The sequence below is a fragment of the Micropterus dolomieu genome, linkage group LG17, assembly GCF_021292245.1.
Source record: "Micropterus dolomieu isolate WLL.071019.BEF.003 ecotype Adirondacks linkage group LG17, ASM2129224v1, whole genome shotgun sequence".
Taxonomy (NCBI): domain Eukaryota; kingdom Metazoa; phylum Chordata; class Actinopteri; order Centrarchiformes; family Centrarchidae; genus Micropterus; species Micropterus dolomieu.
In genome coordinates, this window is record NC_060166.1 from 18,759,337 (window position 1) to 18,786,030 (window position 26,694).

At 41.9% G+C, this 26,694-nt stretch overlaps 1 protein-coding gene across 4 annotated transcripts in view; it reads right to left on the bottom strand.

The window, feature by feature from the left end:
- Positions 1 to 2,538: 2,538 nt before the first annotated feature.
- Positions 2,539 to 26,694, bottom strand: part of hip1 (huntingtin interacting protein 1) — a 52,036-nt gene continuing 27,880 nt past the window's right edge. For all 4 annotated transcript variants that reach the window (XM_046073349.1, XM_046073350.1, XM_046073351.1 and 1 more), the window contains 27 exons: positions 25,020 to 25,100; positions 22,460 to 22,536; positions 21,503 to 21,564; positions 20,175 to 20,315; positions 18,607 to 18,664; positions 18,337 to 18,412; positions 17,579 to 17,722; positions 16,621 to 16,718; positions 16,361 to 16,433; positions 16,010 to 16,193; positions 14,840 to 14,928; positions 14,551 to 14,667; positions 14,139 to 14,240; positions 12,220 to 12,414; positions 11,890 to 12,037; positions 11,640 to 11,726; positions 10,984 to 11,091; positions 9,889 to 10,025; positions 9,621 to 9,731; positions 9,367 to 9,425; positions 7,709 to 7,802; positions 7,046 to 7,146; positions 6,716 to 6,821; positions 6,433 to 6,556; positions 6,206 to 6,267; positions 5,278 to 5,395; positions 2,539 to 5,193 (listed from right to left, as the gene is read on the bottom strand). In XM_046073349.1, coding sequence (XP_045929305.1) covers positions 5,183 to 5,193; positions 5,278 to 5,395; positions 6,206 to 6,267; positions 6,433 to 6,556; positions 6,716 to 6,821; positions 7,046 to 7,146; positions 7,709 to 7,802; positions 9,367 to 9,425; positions 9,621 to 9,731; positions 9,889 to 10,025; positions 10,984 to 11,091; positions 11,640 to 11,726; positions 11,890 to 12,037; positions 12,220 to 12,414; positions 14,139 to 14,240; positions 14,551 to 14,667; positions 14,840 to 14,928; positions 16,010 to 16,193; positions 16,361 to 16,433; positions 16,621 to 16,718; positions 17,579 to 17,722; positions 18,337 to 18,412; positions 18,607 to 18,664; positions 20,175 to 20,315; positions 21,503 to 21,564; positions 22,460 to 22,536; positions 25,020 to 25,100 — 2,763 coding nt within the window. In that variant the 3' untranslated portion in view covers positions 2,539 to 5,182. The remainder of the gene's footprint in view (positions 5,194 to 5,277; positions 5,396 to 6,205; positions 6,268 to 6,432; positions 6,557 to 6,715; positions 6,822 to 7,045; positions 7,147 to 7,708; positions 7,803 to 9,366; positions 9,426 to 9,620; positions 9,732 to 9,888; positions 10,026 to 10,983; positions 11,092 to 11,639; positions 11,727 to 11,889; positions 12,038 to 12,219; positions 12,415 to 14,138; positions 14,241 to 14,550; positions 14,668 to 14,839; positions 14,929 to 16,009; positions 16,194 to 16,360; positions 16,434 to 16,620; positions 16,719 to 17,578; positions 17,723 to 18,336; positions 18,413 to 18,606; positions 18,665 to 20,174; positions 20,316 to 21,502; positions 21,565 to 22,459; positions 22,537 to 25,019; positions 25,101 to 26,694) is intronic.

Genomic DNA, 26,694 nt, shown 5'->3' on the forward strand with positions numbered 1-26,694 from the left:
ATTAAACAAATAAGAAAGAAGAAGAGGAAAAAACACATTTTGGCACACATTTTGCAAGTTGTTTCCTGTAGGTCTTAGATTTCTGTTTACCATGTCAGATGTTGATTAAAAAACTAATTTTAATATTTGAGTCCGTCTATGTGTTGTGTGTGTTTCAGCAGCAAAGAAAAGATGTTCAATTACACAGGTCAGTAAGACTTCTATTCCCTCCTGTGCAACCTACTGTAGGATCATTTCTTTCCATATGACTGGTTTTGGTTTCCTGCTGCCAAAATAAAGCATCTATGTGAGGTTGGCTGGTCCCTGCTTGATCCCACTTGTGTTGCAGAGCAGAGGGGAGACAAACACAGACACTGCTGCTGTTGCTGCTGCCAGGAGGCCCGCTGCTTTAAGGCAGCCCAGCTCAGGACTGCAGAGACTATAAATAGCTCGCCTGTCTTTCTTACAGGCACCACCCACTACATTACCCATGTGTCAGCACAGAGCAAAACAATGCAGCACCAGTGCATACTGAGCAATATGTAAACCACATCAGAGGTAACCTGCTCACTGATGGGTGTGGATGTGAACTGACACCAAGAAACTGACAGAGAAGTAGTGTAATAGTACTGAGGGAGGGCTTGTGAAGATCAAGGGCTGGTTCCAAATAAATCTTTTGGTTTAGAGCATTAGGCCAAGAACCAAGAACAACTGAAGTCAGTTTCATGGAAACATCCTGTGGATGAGTGCACAGAGGCCCGAAAGACTAAATGCAGTAAACGCTTATCAGACATAAATATAACTTATTATGCTGATAAATGAATTAAAGCTTCAGTTTTAACAACTAATTTATTTTAGTCTTCCATAATTGATCCAGGGTGTGTATATGTGTGTGTGACATCAGTTACCTCTGCGTTGTACTGCAGTAGCATCACTTTACAAATTTCAAAACAGCAGCTTAAGCATTTTAGCCTGCAAGCTAATGCTAACAAAGGTAGGACAATAGAGAACTGAATTAAAGTTAAAGGAAAAGTCTAAAGCTTTATATTACTTAAGTCCTTTTTAATTATTTAACTAACTTGTATTAATTATTGATTTATTTAGTTATATTTCAGACTTATCTGATAATTGTTTTACTACATTTTTGCAGTTTCATGGCTCCGTACACACAAACTTGAAGCTCTAGCTCAGTCAGCCATGTTTTCTTTTTAGCTTTAAAAGAATCTGTTTACCCAGAACTGCACACCTCCCTCCCTGGTAGCTTTGTTGCACCTGTTAGAGTGGGACAAATTAAACCTTAATCATTATTATTAGTTCAAGGTTTCCCAGTTTAGCTCCACCCACCTTCCACCTGAGCAGAGGTCTATTAAGCCAAAATGATTAAAAACATTAGTGGCAGAGCAAAGCTATCTTTATGTCACTCCCATCAGCTTCCTTTCTGCAGCAACAGTTCCTCGGCCTGTTGTTGTTGCTCAAACTCTGTCAGCCCCATGGATTTACTAAACTACAAACACATTACTGCTGTTTTGGACCTGCTGAACAGGCACACCTGTTCTTTGTGTACCTGACAGCACGTGTGGCTTGTTACTTGTCCTGTAGGACGCTGTCCACTCTGAAATGATCAATAAAGAATGCGGAAAAATGGAAATAAGCAAGAAACGTTATCAGGTTGATAATAACTTGTCATCAGGTGCAGTTTTTATTTTTCTGTATTACTGTCTCAGTCTGCTGCCCCGGCAGATACAAGGAAATAAGACGCTTATCAGAAGATGTGGTTGATCCTGAAGGAAACTTTAGCCCAGATTAGGGATTTCTGTAATCTCAGCACAGTGGTTTCAGATTAGGCTGATACATTTAGTCCTGAAGTGCCTGAAACATATCAGTTTGTCGGGGGGAATTTTATTTTTGTCATTCATTTCTATTGTAGGAAGAGCAGGTAGATTGGAGTTGGTAGCAGCAGAACACTTTCTACAAAGTTTTTTGTCTCTATATTTGTCAATATTTTATTTTAAATGGAATGCCAACAAAGCACTTTAAATTGCATGAGTCAATGCTGTTAATGGAAAAGAATCTACCCCCCCCCCCCAAAAGAAAAAGAAAATCAATGAGGTGCATTAGGATTTTAGCTCTGCTCTGATGTGGATGAGGTTATTGCTCCTGTAAAGACAGTTGTTGAGTGAATCCACATCCCACTTCTCTTGTGTGTGTGGGTGCACACTCACAAACAAACACTAATAAATAACAAACATATTTATATATTATCTCCTCAGAAAAAAAGATGAAATGCACCATATTCATTTTTCGAGTATTGCATAAGCAGGTAAGAGGATTAATAGAGAAGTGGGTGCAGCAAATTATCAGTCAGTGGTTGTTTACGTAATGGCCAACTTTCCAAGAATAATACTATGTGGATGAAAAACAGAAAACATGAGATGAAACAGCTGAGACATCTAAGAATAACTTCTTTTCCATCATGTCAGCCTCCCTCCTCACTAATTGCATTTCATGATTGCTGAGTAGCCGCTTCGATAAACAAATAAAAACCACAGTCACACCCGGTTTCTGTATTAATGAGTTGAAATATTTATTTTAAAAACTGAAAAAATAAAAACCAAACCCACCAACATAGTTTTAGTATATCATACAAAGACATATTTCAATGTTGCTATGTGAGTATTTGTTTCTCTTTGACTAGTGTGAGGCAGTTTGAAAGGCTGGCTGAGCTGGTAGGACTACAGACACAGACCCGAGAGAGCAGAGACAAAAAGAGACAAAGAAAGGGACAGGTTAATTAAGAATATTTGGGCAAAAATGCAACCAAACATCACTCAAGGTGCATTCAATTCATCCTTCAAGACACTTGAAATCCCGCAAAAAGTGGAGCTATCCTTCTTTTGTGGTATTTGTTTCTGTTTTATATGTCTGATGACAACAGCTACGGTTTTGCCCAGGTGTGCAAGAAGTGACAGAAAATCATTATTAAATACAAAAGACCTGGATCCAACAGTACTGTAAATAATACTTTGTTTTACCCTGGTGGAGCAGCAAATTGGCAAATAATTTCAAATTCTGATTACTAAAAAAAAACAAAACACCAAGTGGTTTAAAACTATTTTTTAAGAATTACTGGCAAATGCTATTTCACCAGCGTCTGTTAAATAAACCAGTGTCACAACTTTGTAGATACACAGCTGAAGCAGAGTGTCAAAACTAAGTATGTTAAGACACAGAGAAAGACAAACTCCAAGAGGATCCTCATCGCCTTCATTAAACAGGAAAAAGTAGGTGATGGGGATCAGAACAGATGCCTACTTATTTCAAGGCATGATCAGTCTTCTCAGAGTCCACTGGCAACAAGCTGAAAGTCAGTCCATCAGCCTCAGTAGGAGAATTCTGTTAAATAACAACCTCTTATGGAAAAAATTATATACTTATATTAGTTGTATGAAGCTCATGTGCACCATTTTGTATCCCTAATTCAATTCAACTGAATCCTTACTTGGAGAGATGCAAACCTTGAATGCTTTTAGATGAAAAGAAAGATTATTTCCAACAATAGAAGGCTTGTAAGTCTATATACACAGCTACTTGGTCTTGAGGAAGCTATTGAAAACATTGCAGCCTGTGTGCTGCATACTTCCATTGTTGTCCAGGCAATGCAGTCGACCATCAGTCCCGCAGGGTGTTTGAAGAGCAGGATCCTGTCATACGCCAGAAAAAAAAATCTAAAATGACTTAAGGTCTGTGCAACCTTAAAACATCCTGAAACTGACATTCAAGTTTAATTTAAAAAAAAAAAATGAATCATCTAACTTTGCAGGACTTCTTTTTGTTGCTTCTGCAGATTCATCTGACTAAGCGGGCAGTCCTGCCTCCAGGAGCATGATCGTCCTGCTGGCAGAGTCATTATGTCTCCAGGAAATAAAAGAGTGAACAACTTAGACAGACAACACTGTTAGCAGTTCATTATGTGTTGACTGGATCCCAGCTCTTCTTCCAAAGCTGCTGCTGCTGCCGCCGCTGCCGGGACAGATCTTGTACTGCTGCTTGACCACTGACATTTGTAAAAAAGAAAAAGGAAAAAAAAAAGAAAAGAAATGCACCAATGAAAAGTTGTTAAATTTTAACAACCTTTCTAAGGGGGGGAAAGTGTTGTTGCTTTTTTTCTATATAAAAAGGTTTTTCCTCTCATGACCATCTTTTCCTACCAACCAATAAAAAAGGAAAAAAACAAAAAGATCCCATGTCATTAGTGTTTAGCCAATGGTTCTCTCTCAACAGACCTTCCCATGATGCACCGCTACCTCTGATGATGTAGCATGAGGTAGTTGGCAGTCTCAAAGCAAACTGGGAGAAGACTGTTAAGAGCAAAAAAACCCCAAAAAAACTCTGACAGGTTGGAGCGGTTTTAAGAGTTTCCATATAAGCGTCTGTTGGAAAGAAAAAAAAAAAGTGGGGGTCGGCTCCAGTTAACAGTCACAGTCGTTGTAATGGTGGACAGTTGAAAGGCAGAAAGTCCAGTGAACCAGCCAGTGAAGCGGTACGGACTTAATAAGGTGATAACGCACAGTGAGAAAAGATTAGGAAGAAACGAGGGAGGGGAAGATAAAGACAGATGAGGAGCAGCTCGGGCTCCCTCAGCTTTAGTGTTGTTTTAGTAGGAGAGCATGCATGCCATCTGTTACACAGAGACATGGTTTTGGGGCTGGGGTAGGACAGTCACTGATCTCCCCCTCTTTCTGCTGAGAGCTTGACCCTTGTGCAGTGCATCCTGGGATGTCTTGAGTAGAACTTGTGCTCATAGCGTCTCCGCTGTGACTCCTCGATGGAGCAGCATTTATAAGAACCGGGGAAGAAAAAGACAATAAATACGGATCCACTTCATTTCAATAGCTTTTCACCAACACAGTCCTGGGGGGGAGAGGATCCCGCCACCCCACTCCCGACATCCATTTGTTCCTCCCTTTGTGGCCCCTTCCCCACCGTCGTTGAGCCCTTGGTGCTGTCCTTTAATGGAAGCTTTCAGACATGGGTGGAGAAGCAGGTTTAGAAAAGAAGCACCTTTTAATTTGGCTTAGATAACAAAAACAAAAAGAGAGAAGAAATAATGAGAGAGAGACAAGTGAAAAGTGTGTATAAATAGAAAGAGGCAGACAGAAGCAGGTCTTCTGGTAGAGGAGGGGGACGACGGGGGCGGCAGGTCTCAACCTGTGCCTGTGGAGAAGGAGACTGACGTCATTTTAGCTTCAGGATATTTAGGGTTATATTTACTGTACAGTAGTGATCCTCTCTCCGCACCCTCTTCTCCCTCGCCCCAGCCCTCTGCTACCCCAGCCAGCTCGTAATGTTTCTTCCTCAGCTCGCCAAGACGCTCTCGCTCCTTCTGCAGACGGGTCTCCAGCTCCAGGACCAGGACCTGAAGAAACACAGAAACGGGCAGAGGACAAACACACACTCGTCATTTCACTGTGGCCTTTTATTTCCCCGCGCAACCACAGAAAACCTACAATCCTAAATAGATTCAAGTTATTCAGTCATACAGAAAAAAGACTGGGAGGCAACAAACTAGCTTTTATGATGCAATAAATGATGGTTTCCTTCATTTAAAGCATTGAATAGTACACATAATTTAAACATGAGCCATTCCAGAGGTAATATAATGATTCTTAACATTGTTTGATTCAAGACTGAGTTGTTGATCACTTGATGAACACACTTTTCATACAATTAATTATTTTTTATTTAAACAAAAAAATGACATTCATGATAAATAAGCTTAGAGAGAACAGTGGTAAATAAAATTCTTGCTGCTTATTGGATTTTTTGCAATTTCCCTTGTGTCTGTGGATGATTTAAGCCCAGGTGGCAATCATTACTTATACAGCTTTTAGTTAAGACTAAAAACACACTTCAGATAGAAGCCCTCTGTGCATTTACAATAAAGGGCCGTATGTGTGTGAGCAGGTCCAAACCTTTCTGTGTTTTTCCTTCAGTGTCGAGGAAGCAGAGCCACAGTACAGTGTGGATTGAAATTGGGCTTCTCAGTAAAAGAAAAACAATGGAGGAAACTAACAAATTATTAAATAATCCATACTGAAAATAAAGTTCTCTCATGTTATAGGCCAAAAGGGAAGAGGGAATTGTCCATGTAAGAAAACTTACCTAGAGTGAAGTTACTTTTGCTTCTCTAATTAATTACAAAACATAAATCTAACCTAATTTTTACCTGTGCATCCATCTCTTGTCGTTTGATCTGGGTGAGAGTCATGCTGGAGAAGTCCATTGTATCTGGACACAAACAACATACAATAACTTGTAGCTTTGAACTCTCTCAAACTTAGAAATAAAAACAATTGAGATTTTGGATAAAATCTTTTAAAAACCAACACTGTGAGCCAACTGTCAGTTATTAAACCAAACAATCTCACTTTCCACTCAAAGTGATTCTCTCACCTGTCTCTTCAATCTGGGACTTCCCAGACTTGGTGGAGGCCACGACAGCCGCAGTGGCCTGTGTGACGCCCCGGGATGCCTGCTGCAGACGGTGCAGGTTGCTGCTATCTTTGTCTGCTTTTACCTGCAGAGGGAGAGCGGCAACGAGACATGAGATCCACAACATGGGAATGCTGCTTATAACCTGTAACCCTCCAACTGTGTCAGCTCAGCAAATACCAAACTGTTCACACCATCCAGTCAAAGATCACTTTGCTATGATCTGAATGTATTCTTTGCTCACCTTAGAGGCAGCCACCAGCTGCGCTGTGCTGGCAGCGATTTCATGTGAACACACCATCAACTCCTCAAACTTCCCTTTGCCCTGCACCACCATATCAGCAGCATCTCTGGAATGACAACGCAGTGCGAAATTAACCCGAGGGATTCACTGAATCAATGTTTACTTTTTTTACAACACAGTGAGAAACACCTTGATTTACTGTTTTGTTTGTCCTTTATTTCCCTGTAAAGGTCACCTCATTCATTCTTATGGATGTTTAAGATTCACAGAGTTATCACGGCTGCTATCTTTATAAACATAAGCACTTTTTGGATGAGGACTGATACTTACACCATGACGGTGGCGCCCCATCCCACTGCTTTGGAAGCAGAGATCAGTCCCTCAGTCCAGCGGGAGTTCTTGGCATAAAATTCCTTCATGGAGGCAGCCCCCTGGTGGACAAAAGAAGAAACACACTTTTTAAACAGGTCTAAGAACAGGGGGTGCAACTGGTGATCATTTTCCTTTTTGATTAATATGCCAATTATTTTCTAGATTGATCAATTAATCGTTTAGTCTCAAACACATCAGAAAATGCCCATCGCAGTTTCTCAGAGTCCGAGGCAACATATTCAAACCTCTTGTTTGGTCTGACCAACAGTCCCAAACCAGAAGATATTCAGTTAACTCTGATATAAAACAAAGAAAAGCAGCAAAATTGAGTGTGTCAGAGACTGTACTGTAATGAGTGCCTAATATTATTCTAGGTATCATAGCTACAGTACATATTTGTTGAACCATGAAATATAAACACATACAACAATTTACTCCTTAGTAAAAATGTTGAAGTTAAGCTTTCAATCTGTAAACTTGCATTAGTGAATATGAAGTGTGTCTTTTACAAGTACAAAGACTGTAAAGCTGCATTTTCTAATCAGCCCGTTTAGAGAAGTTAGAATTTTTGTTATGCTAATACTATGACCCACATCTCTTCTTCACTGCAGTATAACTCACCCTGCCACTCTCCACGATGTCCCTTTGCAGATCTTTGGAAGACAGTATGAGCTCCTTGATCGCCTGCATCAGCTCTGTGCACGAGGCCAAAATCCTGCAGGGGGCGACAGAGCAGAAGACATCAACACACCATAATTGTACAGCTGCAGCTAAAACTGATCTCTGTATTTGGCCAGAAAGCAAAACATTGTGGAGTCTCTTCAGTGCTGTGTGCGCAGATACCTTTAATGCAACTCATTCTAGTCCAGCCTGCTCAACTTGTAGCCAAAGAATATAATTCAAGAGTGGCTTAATTTTGAAAGTCGAAACAAAGAAATCAGCCTCTTCACTATTTAGAAATAGCAGTTATTTCCCCACAGTCTAGTTAGTGTATGACCGATGCACCACTGACCTAAATTCTCAATGTAGCATTTGCAGCTACAGTAGTTGTTTGTTATTATCTCTCATTCCTTGTGAGACTATTGAGAAAACAACTTAAAAAAAAACCCCATTAATTAAGTCAGTGGGAGAGATGAGAGAAAAGTATGCAGAAAGCAAACGTTTAATTGGGTTCATTTGCACACAAAGAGAATTATTACACAGACCGAATGAATAATACATCATTTTCTCTTCTCTAAAAATGAACAGATACAAAACTAAATACTAGACAACATGCACACATCAGTGTGAGACAAAAAGCACAGTGAAAATCTAAACCCTTACAACTGAACTGATGCTCCAGTAGCCCTGGCTGGTTTTAGTGAAGATATATGTGCATGAAGCAAATCATTCTGATGGTTAAATTTGGAGCAGCTTCTGCACGATAATCTAATCAATCAGATATCTTTAATATGACAACAGTTTGTGGAGCTGCTCCAGTGAGAAAGGAATATTAAAACTACAGAATAAATGCTGAAAAGGCTAATTTCTGGTTTGTGTGGATGTGCAGACAAACAATACATGCCACACTGGCTTCACACTTTGCACAGGCTTTGTGGCTGAACTGATTAAATTCTTCGCACATCAGCCCTCAGACTGTGTGACTGTCTGCAACTGCACAGAAGTATCATGTGACTGTTGCTGCCTTGTTGAAAAGCATCTCTATCTCCTATTCCAGTCCACTGCCTTTGTTTGTATCCATTGTGGTCAGCTCTTTCCCAAACAAATAACCGGGGGCTTGGCTTAGTGTATTTATCTATAGCAGATGGGATCAGTTCCTCAATCTTCATATTTTTTAAGCCGCTTTCATTTCTCTTTCACAACAGACATGGTTGTTGCTGCTGCTTTTAACCACCGAGTTACATTTTTCTGAAGTTATGGTTTCTTCTTTAACCTTAATGTAACTCACAGCTACAGTATGGAGCGGAGAGAAACCAAGATAAAGCTGTAGAAAGTAGTCTGTAGGTCAACTTTATTTCTATTTCAGGAAAATATGATACTCTTGTAAACTTAATGAGGTAATCTTTTTGGTTCAAATCTTCTGGCACTCTCAATTCTTGTTTAGATGCAGATTCTTTAAGTACTCAGTCAATTTGAGGTTTCAACTTTTTTTCCTGTGGCATTATACAATGCATACACACTTTTTCACCTGGTGTGTTTTTGAACCTGTTGAGACGGTAAAAAGTGATTCCAGTCTGCTTCTCTGCAGCTCTCAAACTCAGTCCTAATGTGCATTTTACCTCTCATTGACCTCCATCTTGATTCCCGTATCAACTGCTCGAGACTTGTTGAGCATTTCCTGTTGGGATCCGCAGATGCACAAAGGAGACAAAAACAGACACTTTGAAGTTAATAACTGCTGTAAAGGGAAACAGGGGGCAGTGTTTTCACACAGCACACAATGAGCCGCACACTCTCACACACAGACAAGCAAGTACATTTAAATACGCATCCGACACCAGGAGATGACCCCAGCTAAATACACTCAACGCACCTCTATCCTGGCAGCTGCCGATTCCACAGCAGAGGACGTGGCAGCCATTTCCTGCTCTACAAGATCGCCCAGCTCCCCCTGCTGTAGCTCCAAACCCCGAGGACGCAGTTTCTGAACGGCGACACAAGAGAGACTGAAGTTAGCATTACAGCAAAAGTTGTTACAGCCAAATTCAAACAATTTTAACCTCACGGACGAGATTCAGTTAACTCATTCTCTGTTTTATCACACAGCAACAAACATTAGTTTGTATGTATGAACTACGGACCTCTGCAGTGGCCAAGATGGCCTCCAGAGCCGCCTTCAGCTTGCTGTTGTCTGCTGCAGCCAGACTGTCCTGCTGCTTCATGTGGGCCAGCAGAGCCAGAGCTTCAGCACCGCACACCTTCACACTCTCTGACAGGGCTGACAGACACAAGGACAGGGTGGATGCATCCGTTATTGTCATTAAAATACATAAACATACACACACACAAAAATTATCATGGTTTCCTGATATAATATATAGATGCACTTAAAAGTGTAAAGTTAACACATTCCAAGCTGTGATATTATATTCACTCCATTTCCTATTGGAATACCATCTTATATCTTCTGTAAATTTTGATGTGCAACAGTGCCGCTAGTGGCTGCAGCTGCAGTGATAATTATACTGACACCCCCTCTGGCAAAGTGTCAGCTAAGAGCTGAAACAGCCACTCTGATGAGAGGAAGAGGGGAACCAATACTACTTTGACAGCAGCTGTCAGCCTGTTTTAAAACAAAATATATTTTAGATGCAGGTCAGCCAAATTATTTGCATAAAACTGTACACATGCTTTCAAATGCTGGATTCAGATGTTTCAGCATAGTACATCTACATTGATTTCCAGAGCCACAGCTACAGCCGCGGCTTCAGTTCGACCCAGTTTCAATTCTACACGTTTGTTTTTTTGTTGAAGTAATAGGACCACAGGCCAGACCTCCATTATATTTGGGCATGTATAGACTTGCCCAACTGCTAACATCTCCGAAGAGATTTAATCCTGAAAACATCACTTTCTATCCATGCATGTTTTGGCTGAAAGACATGAGCTATTTGTAATTGCAATGTGAACACTGGAGCAGGATGATCAGATATATAGATTGCCACAAGGTATTATGACCGATTCACCAGAAGATTATTTTCATAGCACACTAACAACAGTTTTAAGTTGTACTGTCCAACCTTACTGTACATATGTAAAAGAAGAAGAACTACTCATAGACATGTCAGAACATGGATATATCTGGGCCCACAGATTATTATCAGGAGAGAAGTGGAGACTACAATCTACTCATCTCTCTCTCCCTGATTGTGTCTGTCACACCTGTGCACACTTACCATCAGCTTGCTCCACAGGCACCATGTGGGAGGTGGCACTACCCTGAACAATGGTGTCGCCCACCAGGTGGCCACACTGGGTCACCACTCGCACCAGCTCAGATACACCTAGACAAACAAATAATTCCAAATCTTTAGGGATTTACAGCCATTTTAAGATGATAGATAGATATTTTTTTTTCAACTTGTCCTCTGAATTGTATTTTAAAAACTAAATTATCATTATTAAACGAAATTCAAATTATTTAACACAACTTAGATATTTAGAAACTACTTTGTTACCATTTAGGAAGGACATTAGCCAGCTAATAGCTTGTAGCAAACAATGATTAGCTCTAGTAGGCCTAATAGAGTATATTAACTTAAATTACAGCGCAGCATGTGGTCAAACTTATTTTTCATTTGGTAATTATAACTGTTTTTCTTACAGTGCAGAAAACACCTCATGTCGACTGTCTACTTTTTCTGCAGTTCCCTTTTATGATGTTTTAAAGCCCCTACTCACCTATTGTACATTCATTCATGAAAATGCTAAGTAGCAAAATAATTGTTAACATCAGTTAAAATGGCTAATTATGTGCTATCTTTTTACATAACCCTATTACATTTCATTACATATAGTGCATTCCCTACAAAGCCAAACTGAATCTTCTCACCTGTGCTGTCAGCCATGAAGGCCTCTCTGGCTGAGTGGAGTCGGTCCATGCAGTCTAAAGAGGCCTGACATCTGGACGCCAGGTAGTCTATGTAGAATTTATTAAAAAGGCATGGTAGAAGACTCGAGGCAGTTAGACGGGAACATAAACATGCACACAAACATTACAACACACAGTGCTAATGAGCATCCCAACACTGAATGACAGCAGCTCTGTGCTATGCTATCGAATTAAAGCATCAGCTCCTGACCTGCAGAGCTGGTGCAGCTGATGTGTGCCGGGTCGTCTATCTGAGCCAGCGAGTCTTGGATGATCTTCTCAGCCTCCTCCACGGCTGCCTGCAGGCTGGACCAGCGAGCTGCTACCAGCTGGCTCTCCAACGCCTGCTCCCTGCTCTCCTGTGGATGCAAACACACACAGACGTGGTCGAACTCTTCACACCAAATCTTTTTTAGAAATGCCAGAGGGTCAAAATGTAAAAAATTGGACATGCTGGTTCCCAGAAACATCTGCTTGATTTAGTACGCCTAATTAAGGAAGTTAATTAAGAAATATGATTGAGAAAATGACAATTCTTCACCTTCTCGTTGAGCTGATTCTGCAGGGCTTCCGCTGTCTTCACCCCGCTCTCCCTCTCAGTCGCCAGTGAGCTCTGGACTCGCTCTAGCTCCTCCCCCTGGACAGCAAGCTCCGCCTCCACCTTCGACAAGGACAGCACCAACTCCGTCTTCTCAGACTCCAGTGCGGCCAGCTGGGTGCTGAGCACCTCACTGGACTGCAGGGAGGAAGCAAAAAATGAAGAAAGAGTGAAGTTAACAATAGAAGAAATTTATTTCGAGGCACAGGAAGACTTATGGATAGGATAATACAGAGTTGCCGTGACATGTCAGGATGTGGTACGACCTCACAAGTAAAAAAAAATCTCAACTACTAATTATAACAACAGTGTCTTCTTTCAAGTTTGCGGAGAGGCGTACAGCCTCCAGAGAGGTTTGGGTTGAGGTTTACTATCAAACGAACACTGGGAAGTTGTGGTTGTGCAACTTGGCTGCAATGCAATGATCATGAATAATGGCAGCAGAGCTTGGCATTGCATCAGATGCTGTGTAATGAGGTTTGTGAAATTACTATCCTGCTTAACGAGGTGAGTGCATGAAAGTGTTCTGCAGGTAAGAAAGAGAGACTTACAGCCTGGGTGCCAGCAGGTCCAACAGAGGAGGAGAAACGTTGAGAGATGAAGGAGAAACAGAATTGTTAAGAATTTGGATGTAAAACTGTACGACAGGAGATGGTGATAGCTCGACACGTGACGAGAGCGATAAGACGTGGGCTGTGAAAAGGACTATGGAGATTAGAGAGATGGAGGAGGACAGAAAGACTGACAGAGTTGGGAAGTAATGGCTACAAAAATAGGACGTCAGAAGTGGGAGGCAGAGACGGATGAGAGGTACGGGGAACACTGCAGAAAAACATGTGATACTGGGGGCGGAGGGAGTCACCAGCAGTAGTGGGGTTGGTTAACAGCATGAATTCATGGCTTACTGAACTTATTTTCTGTCACTCCCTCTTATTATCCCCTCCAAAATATTTCTGCAGCTCAAGCGGCCGCATCCACACAAGCAATTTATTTGGACAAGATGTTGCTGCTTCTGTGTTTTCTTTCTGGTCTCTTTTTTAAAATAAACACCGTCAGTCGCCTGAAACACCGTCAGTCGCCTGAAGTTCCACTTGGCTCAGCTGTGCGGAGATGACAAACGCAGGCCAAGAGAGGTTCGAGAGGAGGAGCAGAGGGTGAGTACCCCCACCCCCCGCCAACAGTGAACACAAATTCACGGATGTCAAAGAAATGTATTAGCATATCAATTCTGTAAGACTGGTTGTGTTCGAGACTCTGCTGTCAGTGACTAAGAGGGCAGATGACATAAAAATGGAGGGAGTGACAGTTGTCTTATAGATGAAAGACGCAGATTCTGAGCGTGACAGGAACACAAAACCATAGCTTTTTTTTTGCTCAGTTTAGTTTTGTATAATAGTCAGGATCTAGGAAATGTTGTTAGAACTTGCATTCTGGATTTCGTTTTTACAATCTTAACAGCCTGATCCAGGATACAGACTGGTATATACACTGTAGCCTGGGCCTGATGTTTCTGAAAACAGGTCCCACGAACAGCTGATCCATATTGTCGACCAATCACAAACGCACATACAGGCACCAACCACCGCTACAAAAGTGAGGTGTAAGTGAGATAATCAAATAATTGATGATGACTAAAATAAGACTGTGACGCCAGCAGTCCATTATTAGATTTTATCGAGACTGTGCTCCATTAGGCTCAGCCAGGTCTGTTAGTCAGGATGACAAATTTCACATCATTAATCTTTTCATACTTTCATGTAGCAGCTGCTTTAGCTTTTTAAAATTGGGACTTCAACAACATCAGGGGTCTAGTTAGCAGATTTAAGCTAATGTGTGGGGAAAAAAGCTGAGAGAAGAGTGACCTGCTGTGACGAGGCCATGGTGGTCTTCAGGGAGTCCAGCTCCACCTTGCTGGACACCAGCTCTCTCTGGAGCACCTGAAGCTGCTCCAGTTGGTCCCTCTCCTGAGCAAGGAAACACCAACAACAGGAAAACTTTAACCAAAAGTGAAACTTCAGAGATTAAGTCTCCACGGATGTTTGTGGGACCTCTGAACACCTTCTCAGCACTAACACGCTTTTCAAGTTGAATGATTTCACTGTGTGCCCCCGAACATCCAAACTTTACCTCATTATTTTCCTCACCGTCAAAGCTCTGAATACATGCAGTATTCTGCTAAAGCAATTCATTTGGCTGCACCACACTGAGTTGAAAGCACGGGGCTGACCTGCTGTGCACGCTCTGCGGTGACAACAAAATTAATCTCATGCTCACCTGTCGGTCTGCAGCCTCCTGAGCCGCCTTCACCTTCTCTTGCATCTCTTTCCTCACCGCCTCCACTTCATCCTGTGCTGCCCGGGCCACTGTCATCTGTCGGGTCACCTCTGCGTTCTACACACACACACCAAAATAAATTAGGACAGAAACTGGATCTTCAACTTTGGGGGAATATAAAAGGACAGCAGGAGGACAGAACTTAATATAACCTAAAAGGTTGTTTTTTTGTTTGTTTTTTAGGAGGGGACAAGGAGAAAGAAAAGGAAGTAAGACTTGTTGTTGTCACCTTCCTCAGCAGGTCAGCATGACTCTGAACCAGCTCTGAGTACTTCTCTTTCAGTTTGGTGTAGCGCTGCTCATTGGCCTGGGCCTTTTCTGGTTGGAAACCCAAAACAGAGACAAGAGACAGAGACAAACTGTTATTAGCAGACACAGTTCATGGCCGCAGGAACTCCTCGTTCTCATTCATTATGGCAATCATCAACAAAAACCTGGTTTAATAAACTCGTATGGTTTTTCATGCGACAACCTTTAGTTTTCTCCTTCCTTTTCGCTTCCACTCACGGTTTTGAGTGTTTTTAAATCCCCCACTTTCTGTTTGTTTCTGGCCTTATTTTGATATTATCTTGTCAGAGAATTCCTCTAATGCTCAAAGCAATTTAGTCATTTTAATTTCAACAGGAGGTAACCAGTTGTTTAAAGCGTGTTCAAGCACAAAGTAGGATAACAACAAGAGCAGCTCCATTGTTTGCCAAAACTTCAAAAATATCTGCAGTCGACACTTCTTAGTTAAATCACGGATACAACCAGGAGCGGACCAGAAGAATAAAAGGGGCTAACGCATATAACAAGAAGTCCAAAGATATCTAAATAGATTAGACTCAATTCTTTATTGTACTTTTCAGGAAATTTGTTTCCACCATCTATACCTACATTACCTCACATATAAACAACACGGACATACCTAACAACATACTGTACATTTTATACACAAATTGACAACCAAACATACTTTTTACTTAGTATGTACTTTTGTTGAGTAGTGCTGTGGCAGAGGGGATAAAACTTCTGCTATAACGAGCCCGTTTCCAGGCTAGGGATCTATATCTACGACCTGATGGTAGCAGAGTGAAAAATGTGTTGAGAGGATGACTGATGTCGTGTACTATTATATGTGCTTTCCGTAAAATGGCTTTCCAGTTGAGGTCAGAGAGGTTGGGGTGGTGAGACCAATTATGCCCCCTGTTTTGTATAAGTAGGACACAGCATCTACAATCTTTTATCAGATGACTTTTAATGTAATTGCCAAACGGGTAGAATTTGTCAGACTACACAAAAAAAAAAAAGAGTGCAAGGAAGCTTCAACAATTACAAAACATTTTTTAAATCGTATTATAATCTATTCAGCGACAATAATGTGATTATGTGACCAAGAAGTGCCAGTGTTAAGCCCTACTCTCTATCTCTGTCAGGCTCCGCTGCTCCTTCTCCGTGTCCTCTCGGACCCTCCGCAGGTCGTCCAGCTCGGCCTTAAGGAACTCACTCTCCCCTGCTGCCTGCAGCCTCAGGTGGCTCTGCTCGGCAAGCTCCGCCTCCAGCTCGCTGACACGCCCCCTCAGCGCCTGACACAAGCGACCACTCTGGCGAGGGAGAGAGAGGGGGAACGAAAAGAAATTAAAAGAGAGACAGATATGGAATTTGGCGAAAAAAGCTGATTCACATGCTTCTGGGGATCCTTTACGGCTTTTTGTCTCTGTGCAGAGTAAAAAAGAAATGAATAATGGGGGGGGGTTCTTCTTCTCTTTACCTCCAGTCTGAAAGACTCCAGCTCGTCTTTGAGGGCCTGGATCTCCCTCGTCAGCTGTTCAATCAGACGGTCTCTGATGGGTAAAGACAAAAAAATCAATCACAAATAAAATGAGCAAATCAATAAACCGTATTTTCATAAGTGACCTGTTAACAGATACAAATGATACTCTGCCTTATTTTGGTCTGAATTTTTGTATGCATCTATGTATATGTCAGCTATAACTATGCAGACCAACAAATCTCAGTGTGACGACTTACTTGTCGTCCTTCCGCATGCCATTCTGACTGTTGAAGTTGAAGGGGTCGATAGCAGCAGAGGTGCCGAACAGGTCGTCAAATTTGGTCTCCAAAGCAGGCTGCGTGTTTAAAAGATGAACAAAGACATTACGTAATGGAGTTTGAACATACGATCCAGCTTAATTCCCCTATAGTTTCATGTAGAATCAGGTTAGGTTTTCACATACAAGTAATCTGCCCTGGTATTTTGGTGCATAACAAACATAGTAAGAATAAAAAGGCAAGTCCTACAAAAGGGATGTACAGTGTTTAAAATAAAGTATAAAGAACATGTGCAATGTACAGAGATAATAATCCAGAACATGTGCATTAACAAGTCCGATGTGGAGACTGTTCATTAACATGTAGTTTCGATGCAGTGGGATGACAGTCAGCCCAGAGCCTTGCTGATGAGGCCAACTGCAGTCGGGAAGAATGTCTTAAATACTGAGATTAGGATGTACACCTAAAAAATATTGCTTTTCAGTCTCCATTAAACCTCTCCATCTTCTCATTTACTGTCTATCTTCCAGGTGTTTTGCAGCTGCATTGTGGAGCCAAATGCCATTAATTATCTCATTATCTAAAAATATGTCCACCCCCCAAATTTCAACATCAACAGCCAGCTGTGTGACAGACAATTTATAATTAGCACCATGATATGCCAGCATGAACATAAACCAGATGTTTAGAGTAGTCTTACCAAGAATCAAAGATAATGTGGCTTCACACAGAAGTGCATTCATGTCTACCCTGCTGGAAGGTTATTTACGGTTTTATCTCCACCACTTTGCATCTGTTCCCTCCCGACAACTCCCACAAACACAGCATCCCTGTTACATTTCTGACTGCTGATTACGACAGACCACATTCCATCTTCACAACAGATGGACCGCATTTAAGAAGGTACCATTCAGGGATACTTGTCTCGTTTAGTTACCGGCAACACGGGGACGTCCGTGTCCACCAGGTCGTCTGTCTCCACCACGTGCTCTGACTCAGGGGATGACGACTCGGCGGGGATCACGACCACGGGGCTGATGTGCTCCGACAGAGCAGACGCACGTAGGAAGTTAGGAGGGTTCTGCAAGAGTCACAAAGCACAATTTAAATCACTATATTATTTTTAAAGGATGGGCAAAATGCAGCTAGACGTGCCCCAAAATGTCCTGACTATCCTGTCCTATTTTTCCGATCTACATCTTTTTTCTGATCTAAATGACATCAACATCTGGTGCCTACACCCGACACGGATTACAACACTCAAATCAATTCACCTGTTTCTCTGTGAAAGCCAGTTAATCATTTGCCTTGTGTCAGAATTTTAGTGTCCGTAGCAACTTGTCAGAGCGAGGTTTAGCATGCAGAGTGTGATGAGATGCAGCAGTACACTCTAGAGGCACACACACACTGTACTCAGATACACTGAAAGAAATGTCATTAGGAAATTAAAATTAATTTCCGTGTGTGAGCTAAATGTGGTGAAGGCACCCTGTGTTTCTCTTTTTCTCATTTCCATTTATGTTACATGTAGCAGTGTATAGCTGACATATCAGAGTCTATAAACAACTGGCATATGAAGTTAAACCATCACAAGACAGAACTTTTTGATGGGAAATGTATTAACCATTTGGTAAACAGGAACGTGAAACAACCATCACAGGTGGAAAATGTGGAAAATGTAAGACTCTATCTCACCTCAGGCAACTGTGGGATCTGAATCAGCCTCTTAAAATACTGCAAGTTACTGGAGCGATAGAACAGACTCTTTAACCTGAAACAGAGAGAGAGAGAGAGAGAAAGGAAAGGACAGACAGAAGAGGTAATAGACCAAAAATCAGTGAGAAGGGCACAAGAGTTTGAAATTTATTCAACGTGGTACTAAGAGCTCAGTCCTCGAGGTCACACTCATGAGAGTATAGAGAAACCGTGGCAGACTGGGTTTCTGACTGCGAGTGAACTTCATACTTCTTAAACTGTTCCTGGAAGCGATCTCGGTGTCCCTGGAGAGTGTCTGCTGGAAGGCCTGCATGCACACATAAAACAAACACGTCAGTGCTGCGACACCGAAACTGCTCAGGTATTCTGTGTGTGTGTATATATATATATATATGTATGTATGTGTGTGTGTGTACAAGTGGATGAAGTATCAAAGTCTACTTTTCAGAAATGGAGAAAAGCCTTTTTGAAACTGCACTGCATGCACTTTTGAGTTCATCCAGTGGGGCTTTGAATGGGCCTAAAAAACATCTCTGACTCCGGGAAGAGGAGCATGTCATTTTTGAATCTATGGAAAAAAGAGTCACCCACTTTTAAGTGTTCGCACACATTATTTCTGCGCTGCAGGACGTTTAAGAGCTAAAGGCTAAGCTAGAAACTCACCAGCTCAGTCCAGCGCTGCTCAAGAGGCAGTGGCTCTCATGTTAGAACCACTCATACAAACAAATATGTTTCTAAGCGTGCGTAAAAGTGATTCAAGTGAATTTGTGCCATTCACCAATTTTCTCTGAGGTACGAAGGAAACTTGAGAAGTGGTCCAGACGTGTCGTTCGAGTCATGTACAGTCTGCCTTTCTCCACATAATGCCCTATTCCCAATGATTTATTTTTTTTTTGCTTAATTATGATACTGGAATCAACTAAAATAAAATATAACTAAAATAAACTTAGGCTATATTAATATAATAAAGCTGCAACGATTAGTAGATCAAAAATCAAATTAACCTGCAACTAATAAATTCATAGTTTCTGTAATTTCTTTAAGCAAGAATGCCAAATCTTTGCTGGTTCCAGCTTCTCATATATGAGGCGTTGCTTCTTATTTTATCATTAAATTAACTATATTTTGATTTTGTTGGCTTGATAAAACAAGCTATTTCAGGACATCACTTTGGCCTCTGGGAAGTTGTCATGGGTGTTCTTCACTACTTTTTGACCCTACTTTTTTTTCAGTTAAACTGCAGATTAACTGAAATTAATTCATAATTGCAGCACTACTACTGACACCGCTAAGTTCATTATGTGATCAACTGCTGATTTCTGATAGCAAGACTTGAAAGTCTGTGAAGTGAAACTCTGTTTTTTACGCTCAGGTGACATTTTTGTGAATGAAACTTGTCCACAAATGGAGTGAAAGAGGTCACCTTATTTATCAATTTAGGGTGGTTGATTATGCTAATGTTCAAATCCCATGAATGTGCACCTTCCTCATTAGGCACTCATGAGGTTGAAACGGCCTTAAGTTTAGACAGTTTGGTGAATCCGGCGTGAAATCGTACGCAAAAAGACTAATTTGATCCACTTTGCTGACGAATATATGTTTTGGTTAAGTTCCAGCATCCAGAGAAGCTTTAAACTCTAATTCACACCTGCTAACAAGTTCTTTTTAGCGTGACAATGACTGAACTGCTCTGTGGTGTATGTGAATTATTAAGTGGCATTTCCACTTTTTTGTACTGCCAAGCAACCTTTACTGTGTGCTATTCCTACTGAGCTTTTGGTTGTGCAGTTGGACCAACAGTGGAGTGTGTCACTCACAGGAGTGCAGCTTAAACAGCAGCTTGACGGTGTAGTCATACAGGTGGCTGCAGTCCAGGATGACTTGGATGAGGGGGGCCAGGCGACATTGGCCCGCTGCCGTCACCGACACCGACCGAGACATGTCTAGGGAGCTGAATACTGGGGAGGGGAGAGAGAAACACGTACCCGATCAATGGATGCATTCACAAGATCAATACACGCTCACGCAGACTTGTGTGAGAACCCATCAGGCATCATTACAAACACAGCGAGAGTCGCCACACACACACAAACATCAGTGATTACAAATGAAAACACACACACACACACACACACACACACACAGAGACAGACAGACAGATGTGCGCCATCATGAATTTTTTATGAATCAATCAAGTTGCGCTGCCGTGCTCTCTATTCATTTCTCTGCCTCGCCATGAAAGACAACTAATGAAATGCCTGGAAGCAACACATTTGTGTTTTTATTGGAAAAACCAAAGTGCAGCAGCAACCTGAACACTAACAGGATTGTCTGACTCCCTCTCCGCCTCCATCATTCTGCCCCTCTTTCATTTCCCTGCCACCCTGCTCACACCAGCCCCAAAGCCCCCCCCCACCGAGAGCCTCTTTGCACTGCAGAGGCGTGGTTTCCTGCACAGCTAGAAAACACACACACACACACACACACACACACACACACACACACACACACACACGCACGCACACCTCAGGCCTCTTTACCCCTGGATGACGTGATGCTTTTAAAATACGCCAGACCGGAGGAGGAAGCTGACAAGCACTTTGAGATATGGGTGTGAGGTAACACAGACTCTGATATGTCCTCATAAGGGAAAAAGTTGCCCATTTTGAACACTAATGTAGATATTTTGCTTTCGCTATAAAGAAGAGGAGCGGGAGGAGGAGTAGGAGATAACATAATCAGGACGTAGAATGAAGGGGCATCATACATAAGAAAAGAACGTTATTTCCTCCTTTTCATTCATGAATGGGAGCGCACAGCTTTTCCAGCATTTCTTCTGCGCTCCTGGTCACAAACCAGCCATCTATTTTTAGCTCTGTCCGTACTTTTAGAGACATTAACCCGGCATGACTCACCCAGACAACAACAGGGCTCCAGTACAGTATGTAACCACTAAAAAAAGTATTGTAGCGGACCGAGTCAGACAAGGTGGCGCTCTGACATACATTATATAGAGTGTCTACATTTCTGTGCATCATTATGTTTAGTAAACAGCGTCTTCCTGTCTGTCAAAGTGTGAACTTCATCAATCAGTGCGTGTGTGTATGCGTGTCAGATGATCTTGGCCGGTACCAGAATAGCTTACCACCCAGGAAGAGGTTGAGCTCACACTCCAGGTAGTCAAACATCTCGACGGTCAACTGGAAGCTAAAGAGGGGAGATCCAGAAAGAGAGGTGACCATTTTGCTACACGCCTCCAGGAAACATACACAGGTCTGTTTTTGCCGTGTCACAGTGGTAAACTCTGATCGGGGAGTGTAAGAGAGAGCTTTCAAATGGATGCCAGCATCCCCGCTGCTTCAAATTCGATGATCCCAATTGGTCAAGAGTTTCAAAAAATGTGATTTTCCCGTTGCAGATGTGTGTGTTTTCTTCTTTTTTCCTCAAATCAAGATCATTTATGCACAGCCATAAATGCATAGTACAGTAGTACTGAGGGGTTGTTAAAAGGATAACACATTTCAAACACACACATTTTAAGCAGAACTTTCCCAACCTCAGGCCTCAATTTAACAATCTGGGAAGGAAAACGTCACTCAGATCTTGTTAAAGCCCTAACCATTGACATTAGCTTATTTTAAGGGGTGACTGCTGGCATAGTAGTTATTAAAGCAGGTAACTGCACCAGCCCCAGAACTAAACTGCTTGGAAGGAGATGACAACAATTAATTTAACCCTCTGCTCTCCACTTCATTATTTACTAGCAGATATGAATTATTTTTTGAAATTAAATAGATTAATTGACTAACTAGACTTTGTCTTAGCCATGTTCATTTTTGATAAAAAATAAATAAATAAAAAGTACTGTTGGTTCTGAACAACACCTCTTGACTTGTTCTAAAAGTATCACAATCACAATTCTTGTGGCTTATTCATGCGTGAATCACGATTAAAGTATTCATCCAATATTAACGATTTAATTTCACACTTTGGTCATCACAGTGTGAGAAATAACCGTGAAACTCATTTAAATCTGGATCCTGGGGCCCGGCCAGCACAGCTACCCTGCATGACGACAACCAGCGCGACACACCACACTCACAAGTTGTTGACGTCGTTCTCTCCCGCCTCGTCGAGCTGTCTGTTTGACATCTGCAGGTTGCCGGGGAAACGGGGGTTCTGAAAGAGGAGACAACAGGAGGAAGGTTTAAGCCATCCCGACATCCCTCTGAGGCGAACATGTGACCATTTACAGGCAGAATCTGATGTTTATAGACCTTCACATTCTGATAAAACTAATTTACTCTGTACTATACACGGGTACACATTTGAGGTACTTGTACTTGAGTATTTACATTTGTTGCTACTTTATACTTTACTCTTCTACTCCATTACATTAACTTAATTACATTTTCAATGCAGGGCTTTCACTGCATTGGAGAATCTTTTTATTGATGTATTGCTACTTTTACTTAAACCACAATAACCAATTTTTTTGGCCACTTGGAAACAAGTTGTAAACACAATACTGACATATTACTGTGATGGCAGAAAATTGTTTTCTTCTTATAATCTTTTATTAGGGACGTATAAGAGTGCTATTATTATTATTATTATTATTTCTTATACATTGTTTAATCTTTAACCATTATTATTCTCATCCTGCTAGTCTGTCCACATGTGTAGGGTTTAGGGTCAGGGATGTGTAGTTGTTTTCTGTTCCTCTCATGTTTTGGCTGGGACCAGTCAAAGCTGGTTGAGGATCTTTTGTTCCCCAAAACATAGATACCCAGATTGTGTAAATGATTATGCAGCCCTTTGCTCTGGGTCAGATGTTAGTGACCGTCTTAGGAGACAGAACCTCAGGTCCAGCTGATCTGTGTTGTAGTACTTCTTTGGACCTGCTGGACAGGTAGTGTTGTTGCTGAAAACACCTGCTTGCTCCAGTCGAAAACAAAGCTCCCTAGTGAACAAAAACCGTAAAGCTGCGGGCCAGAAAACTAAAACAATCATCTGAAAAAGTCACTATAAAGCTCCATAGAGCTGAAGGGAACCACTCAGTAGGATGATATTCTCTGTGGTTTCATCGGTATGAGTGACCCCTTTCACATACAAGTAATCATGTGATCCAGCAGCTTTCAGTGAAGGGTTTAAATACTTCCTCCACTGCTGGCTGGTAAGTTTTTGAGAAGAATGCCTTTGACTCAATCAGATAAATGTATTGTTTGGACTTTGCATGCCTGCGTGCATTCTTTGATTTTGTCTTACTAGTTGAAGCCAATCAAAACAAAACCCTGGCTCTGAATCAAACAGGCTGTTAATGCTGGATTTAGATAAAACTGCAGCACTAAAATCTGTGAAAACTGTTCCTGTTTCTCAGCTGCCTTGGAAGGTTAACTAGCCTGATCGTTTTGTGTAGTTCAGTGACATGTCTTAAGCAGGTGTAAGGACCTTTTTCTGCTTGGAGAATAACGCTACGATTAGGTAAGGCAACCCATTTCAAATGAAACAGGCACATACGCAGTAGCTCACCAGCTTCATGCTTTGTCAGAAGTTAATATGAAATCGTGTTTACAGGAGCTGATTGTTGATTAATTGACCTTTATCCACTGGTGACAAATTGTATTTCCTTTTCTGTGAGTTGATTTTAGACACTGCGTGTGGTTTATAGATCAATAATAACAAAGTTCTAGTAATGATAATGGACAATAATGTTTGATTTTTAGCTCTGGTACCTCAAAAAACAGGTGAGATCCCCCACAGAGAAGCTGGCAGACACGCTTATGTAATATTACAACACATAGTTGGCAGGGGATGTGTTGTTAGCTCTGACAGTCACATTTGGCATGTTTTACAGGGTTTTGTCCATCACGGGCCACAATGTCTGTCACTCCAACAGCAGCAGACTGACTAGAAACAATCACTGAGGACAGTTGGCGAGTGTACTCTCATGCTAATTAAAATAACATTAGCTTCCTTAATTACTAGTCTCCTTATTTTTAAAAGTTAAATCAACAAGAGTGTCTGCTGCATGCTGCACTTCTGGTCACACTCCCACTGTGACTGTTGAAAGCCCCACTCAAATAGGATTACTGGGAGGAGGCTTTGTTAAAAGTTAATAAGAGACCGTGTTTACAGGAGCTGATTGTTGATTAATTGACCTTTATCCAGTGAGCGACGAAAAAGTTTGTATTTCCTTTTCTGTGATCTCCGTGGTTATTTTGGACACTGCGTGCGGTTTATAGATAAACCTGCACGCTGATGCATGGGCAAGTATAATGACACATTTGGCAAATTTGCATGGTACAGAGAGGGAAAACACAAGCTGATTTATGGCTTTATCTGCTCAAGTGTCACATTGCTTGTTTGATTCTTAGGTTACATCTTGGCAAAGTCATGCTTGGATAAGAATTAGCCTTAAGCAGAGAACCAACTAACCACATTTTCCTGTGACAGCATCAACGCTGCCTTATGGTCCCTGCACGGCTCTGCTCTACAGTCTCATAAAAAGGCTACATTACCGATTCTTGAGAGAACATTAGTGTAAAAGCCAGACCCCCCACCCCCGCAGAGACACACTTGCACTAAAAGGAGACTCTGAGACAAAGATAATGAGTGACAAGGGAGACTGGCTCTGGGTTTTATAGGCCAGGCCAACTCACTTTGATGTGAAACTCCATTTTGGTGATGAGCAGTTTGAGGTAGATGCTGCACAGCTTCCCATAGCCTTCACTCAGGTGACCCTGGAGGGAAAGAAAAAGAGAGGGAAGAGAAAGAAGAAAGACTTAATCAAAGGCAGAAAATAATACTTTCCACCCTCTTCAAAGACTTGCAGGTTTTGCTGGTTAAAGAACTTAATCATTTGGCATTTTGAGGAAATTCATTGTGGCACTTTGGCTGGAGGCAGCACACAATAAACATGGGCAAGAGTGAGCAAAGACTGAGCACAAGGCCGTTTTCATACTGAGGAGATAAACTACACCACAGCAGCCAAAATAATATTTACTGAAAAACACTATAAACCAACTTTTGGAGCAGGTTCAGTTCAGTTCATTCTGTACGACAATGTCCCTGGTCTGAGAGTGTGGACAAAGTTGAATAGAGTAGAGGTTTGGCCAATTTCTTCTCACTTCCTTTTTCCCCTTGAGCCTGGGAGTGTGGGTGGTAATGACACAACAGGAAAAAGAGGCCACAACCCCGGTCACAGGGACCGCACTTCCTGTACAGTTGTGTTCAAAATAATAGCAGTCCAACATCATTAACCAGAACAATCACTGTTTTTGATAGAAATTATATTCCTACATGGCAAATAATTTACTAGTAGGTGTAGTAGAGTAATACACTGCTCAAAAAAATAAAGGGAACACTAAAATAAAACATCCTAGATCTGAATGAATGAAATAATCTCATTAAATACTCCTTTCTTTACATAGTTGAATGTGCTGACAATAAAATCACACAAAAATTATCAGTGGAAATCAAATTTATCAACCCACGGAGGTCTGGATTTGGAATCACACTCAAAATCCAAGTGGAAAACCACACTACAGGCCGATCCAACTTTGATGTAATGTCCTTAAAACAAGTCAAAATGAGGCTCAGTAGTGTGTGTGGCCTCCACGTGCCTGTATGACCTCCCTACAACGCCTGGGCATGCTCCTGATGAGGTAGCGGATGGTCTCCTGAGGGATCTCCTCCCAGACCTGGACTAAAGCATCCGCCGACTCCTGGACAGTCTGTGGTGCAACGTGGCGTTGGTGGATGGAGCGAGACATGATGTCCCAGATGTGCTCAATTGGATTCAGGTCTGGGGAACGGACAGGCCAGTCCATAGCATCAATGCCTTCCTCTTGCAGGAACTGCTGACACACTCCAGCCACATGAGGTCTGGCATTGTCTTGCATTAGGAGGAACCCAGGGCCAACCGCACCAGCATATGGTCTCACAAGGGGTCTGAGGATCTCATCTTGGTACCTAATGGCAGTTATGGCTACCTCTGTGCGGCCCCCCAAAGAAATGCCACCCCACACCATTACTGACCCACCGCCAAACCGGTCACGCTGGAGGATGTTGCAGGCAGCAGAACGTTCTCCACGGCGTCTCCAGACTCTGTCACGTCTGTCACATGTGCTCAGTGTGAACCTGCTTTCATCTGTGAAGAGCACAGGGCGCCGGTGGCGAATTTGCCAATCTTGGTGTTCTCTGGCAAATGCCAAAAGTCCTGCACGGTGGACGTCGAGCCCTCGTACCACCCTCATGGAGTCTGTTTCTGACCGTTTGAGCAGACACATGCACATTTGTGGCCTGCTGGAGGTCATTTTGCAGGGCTCTGGCAGT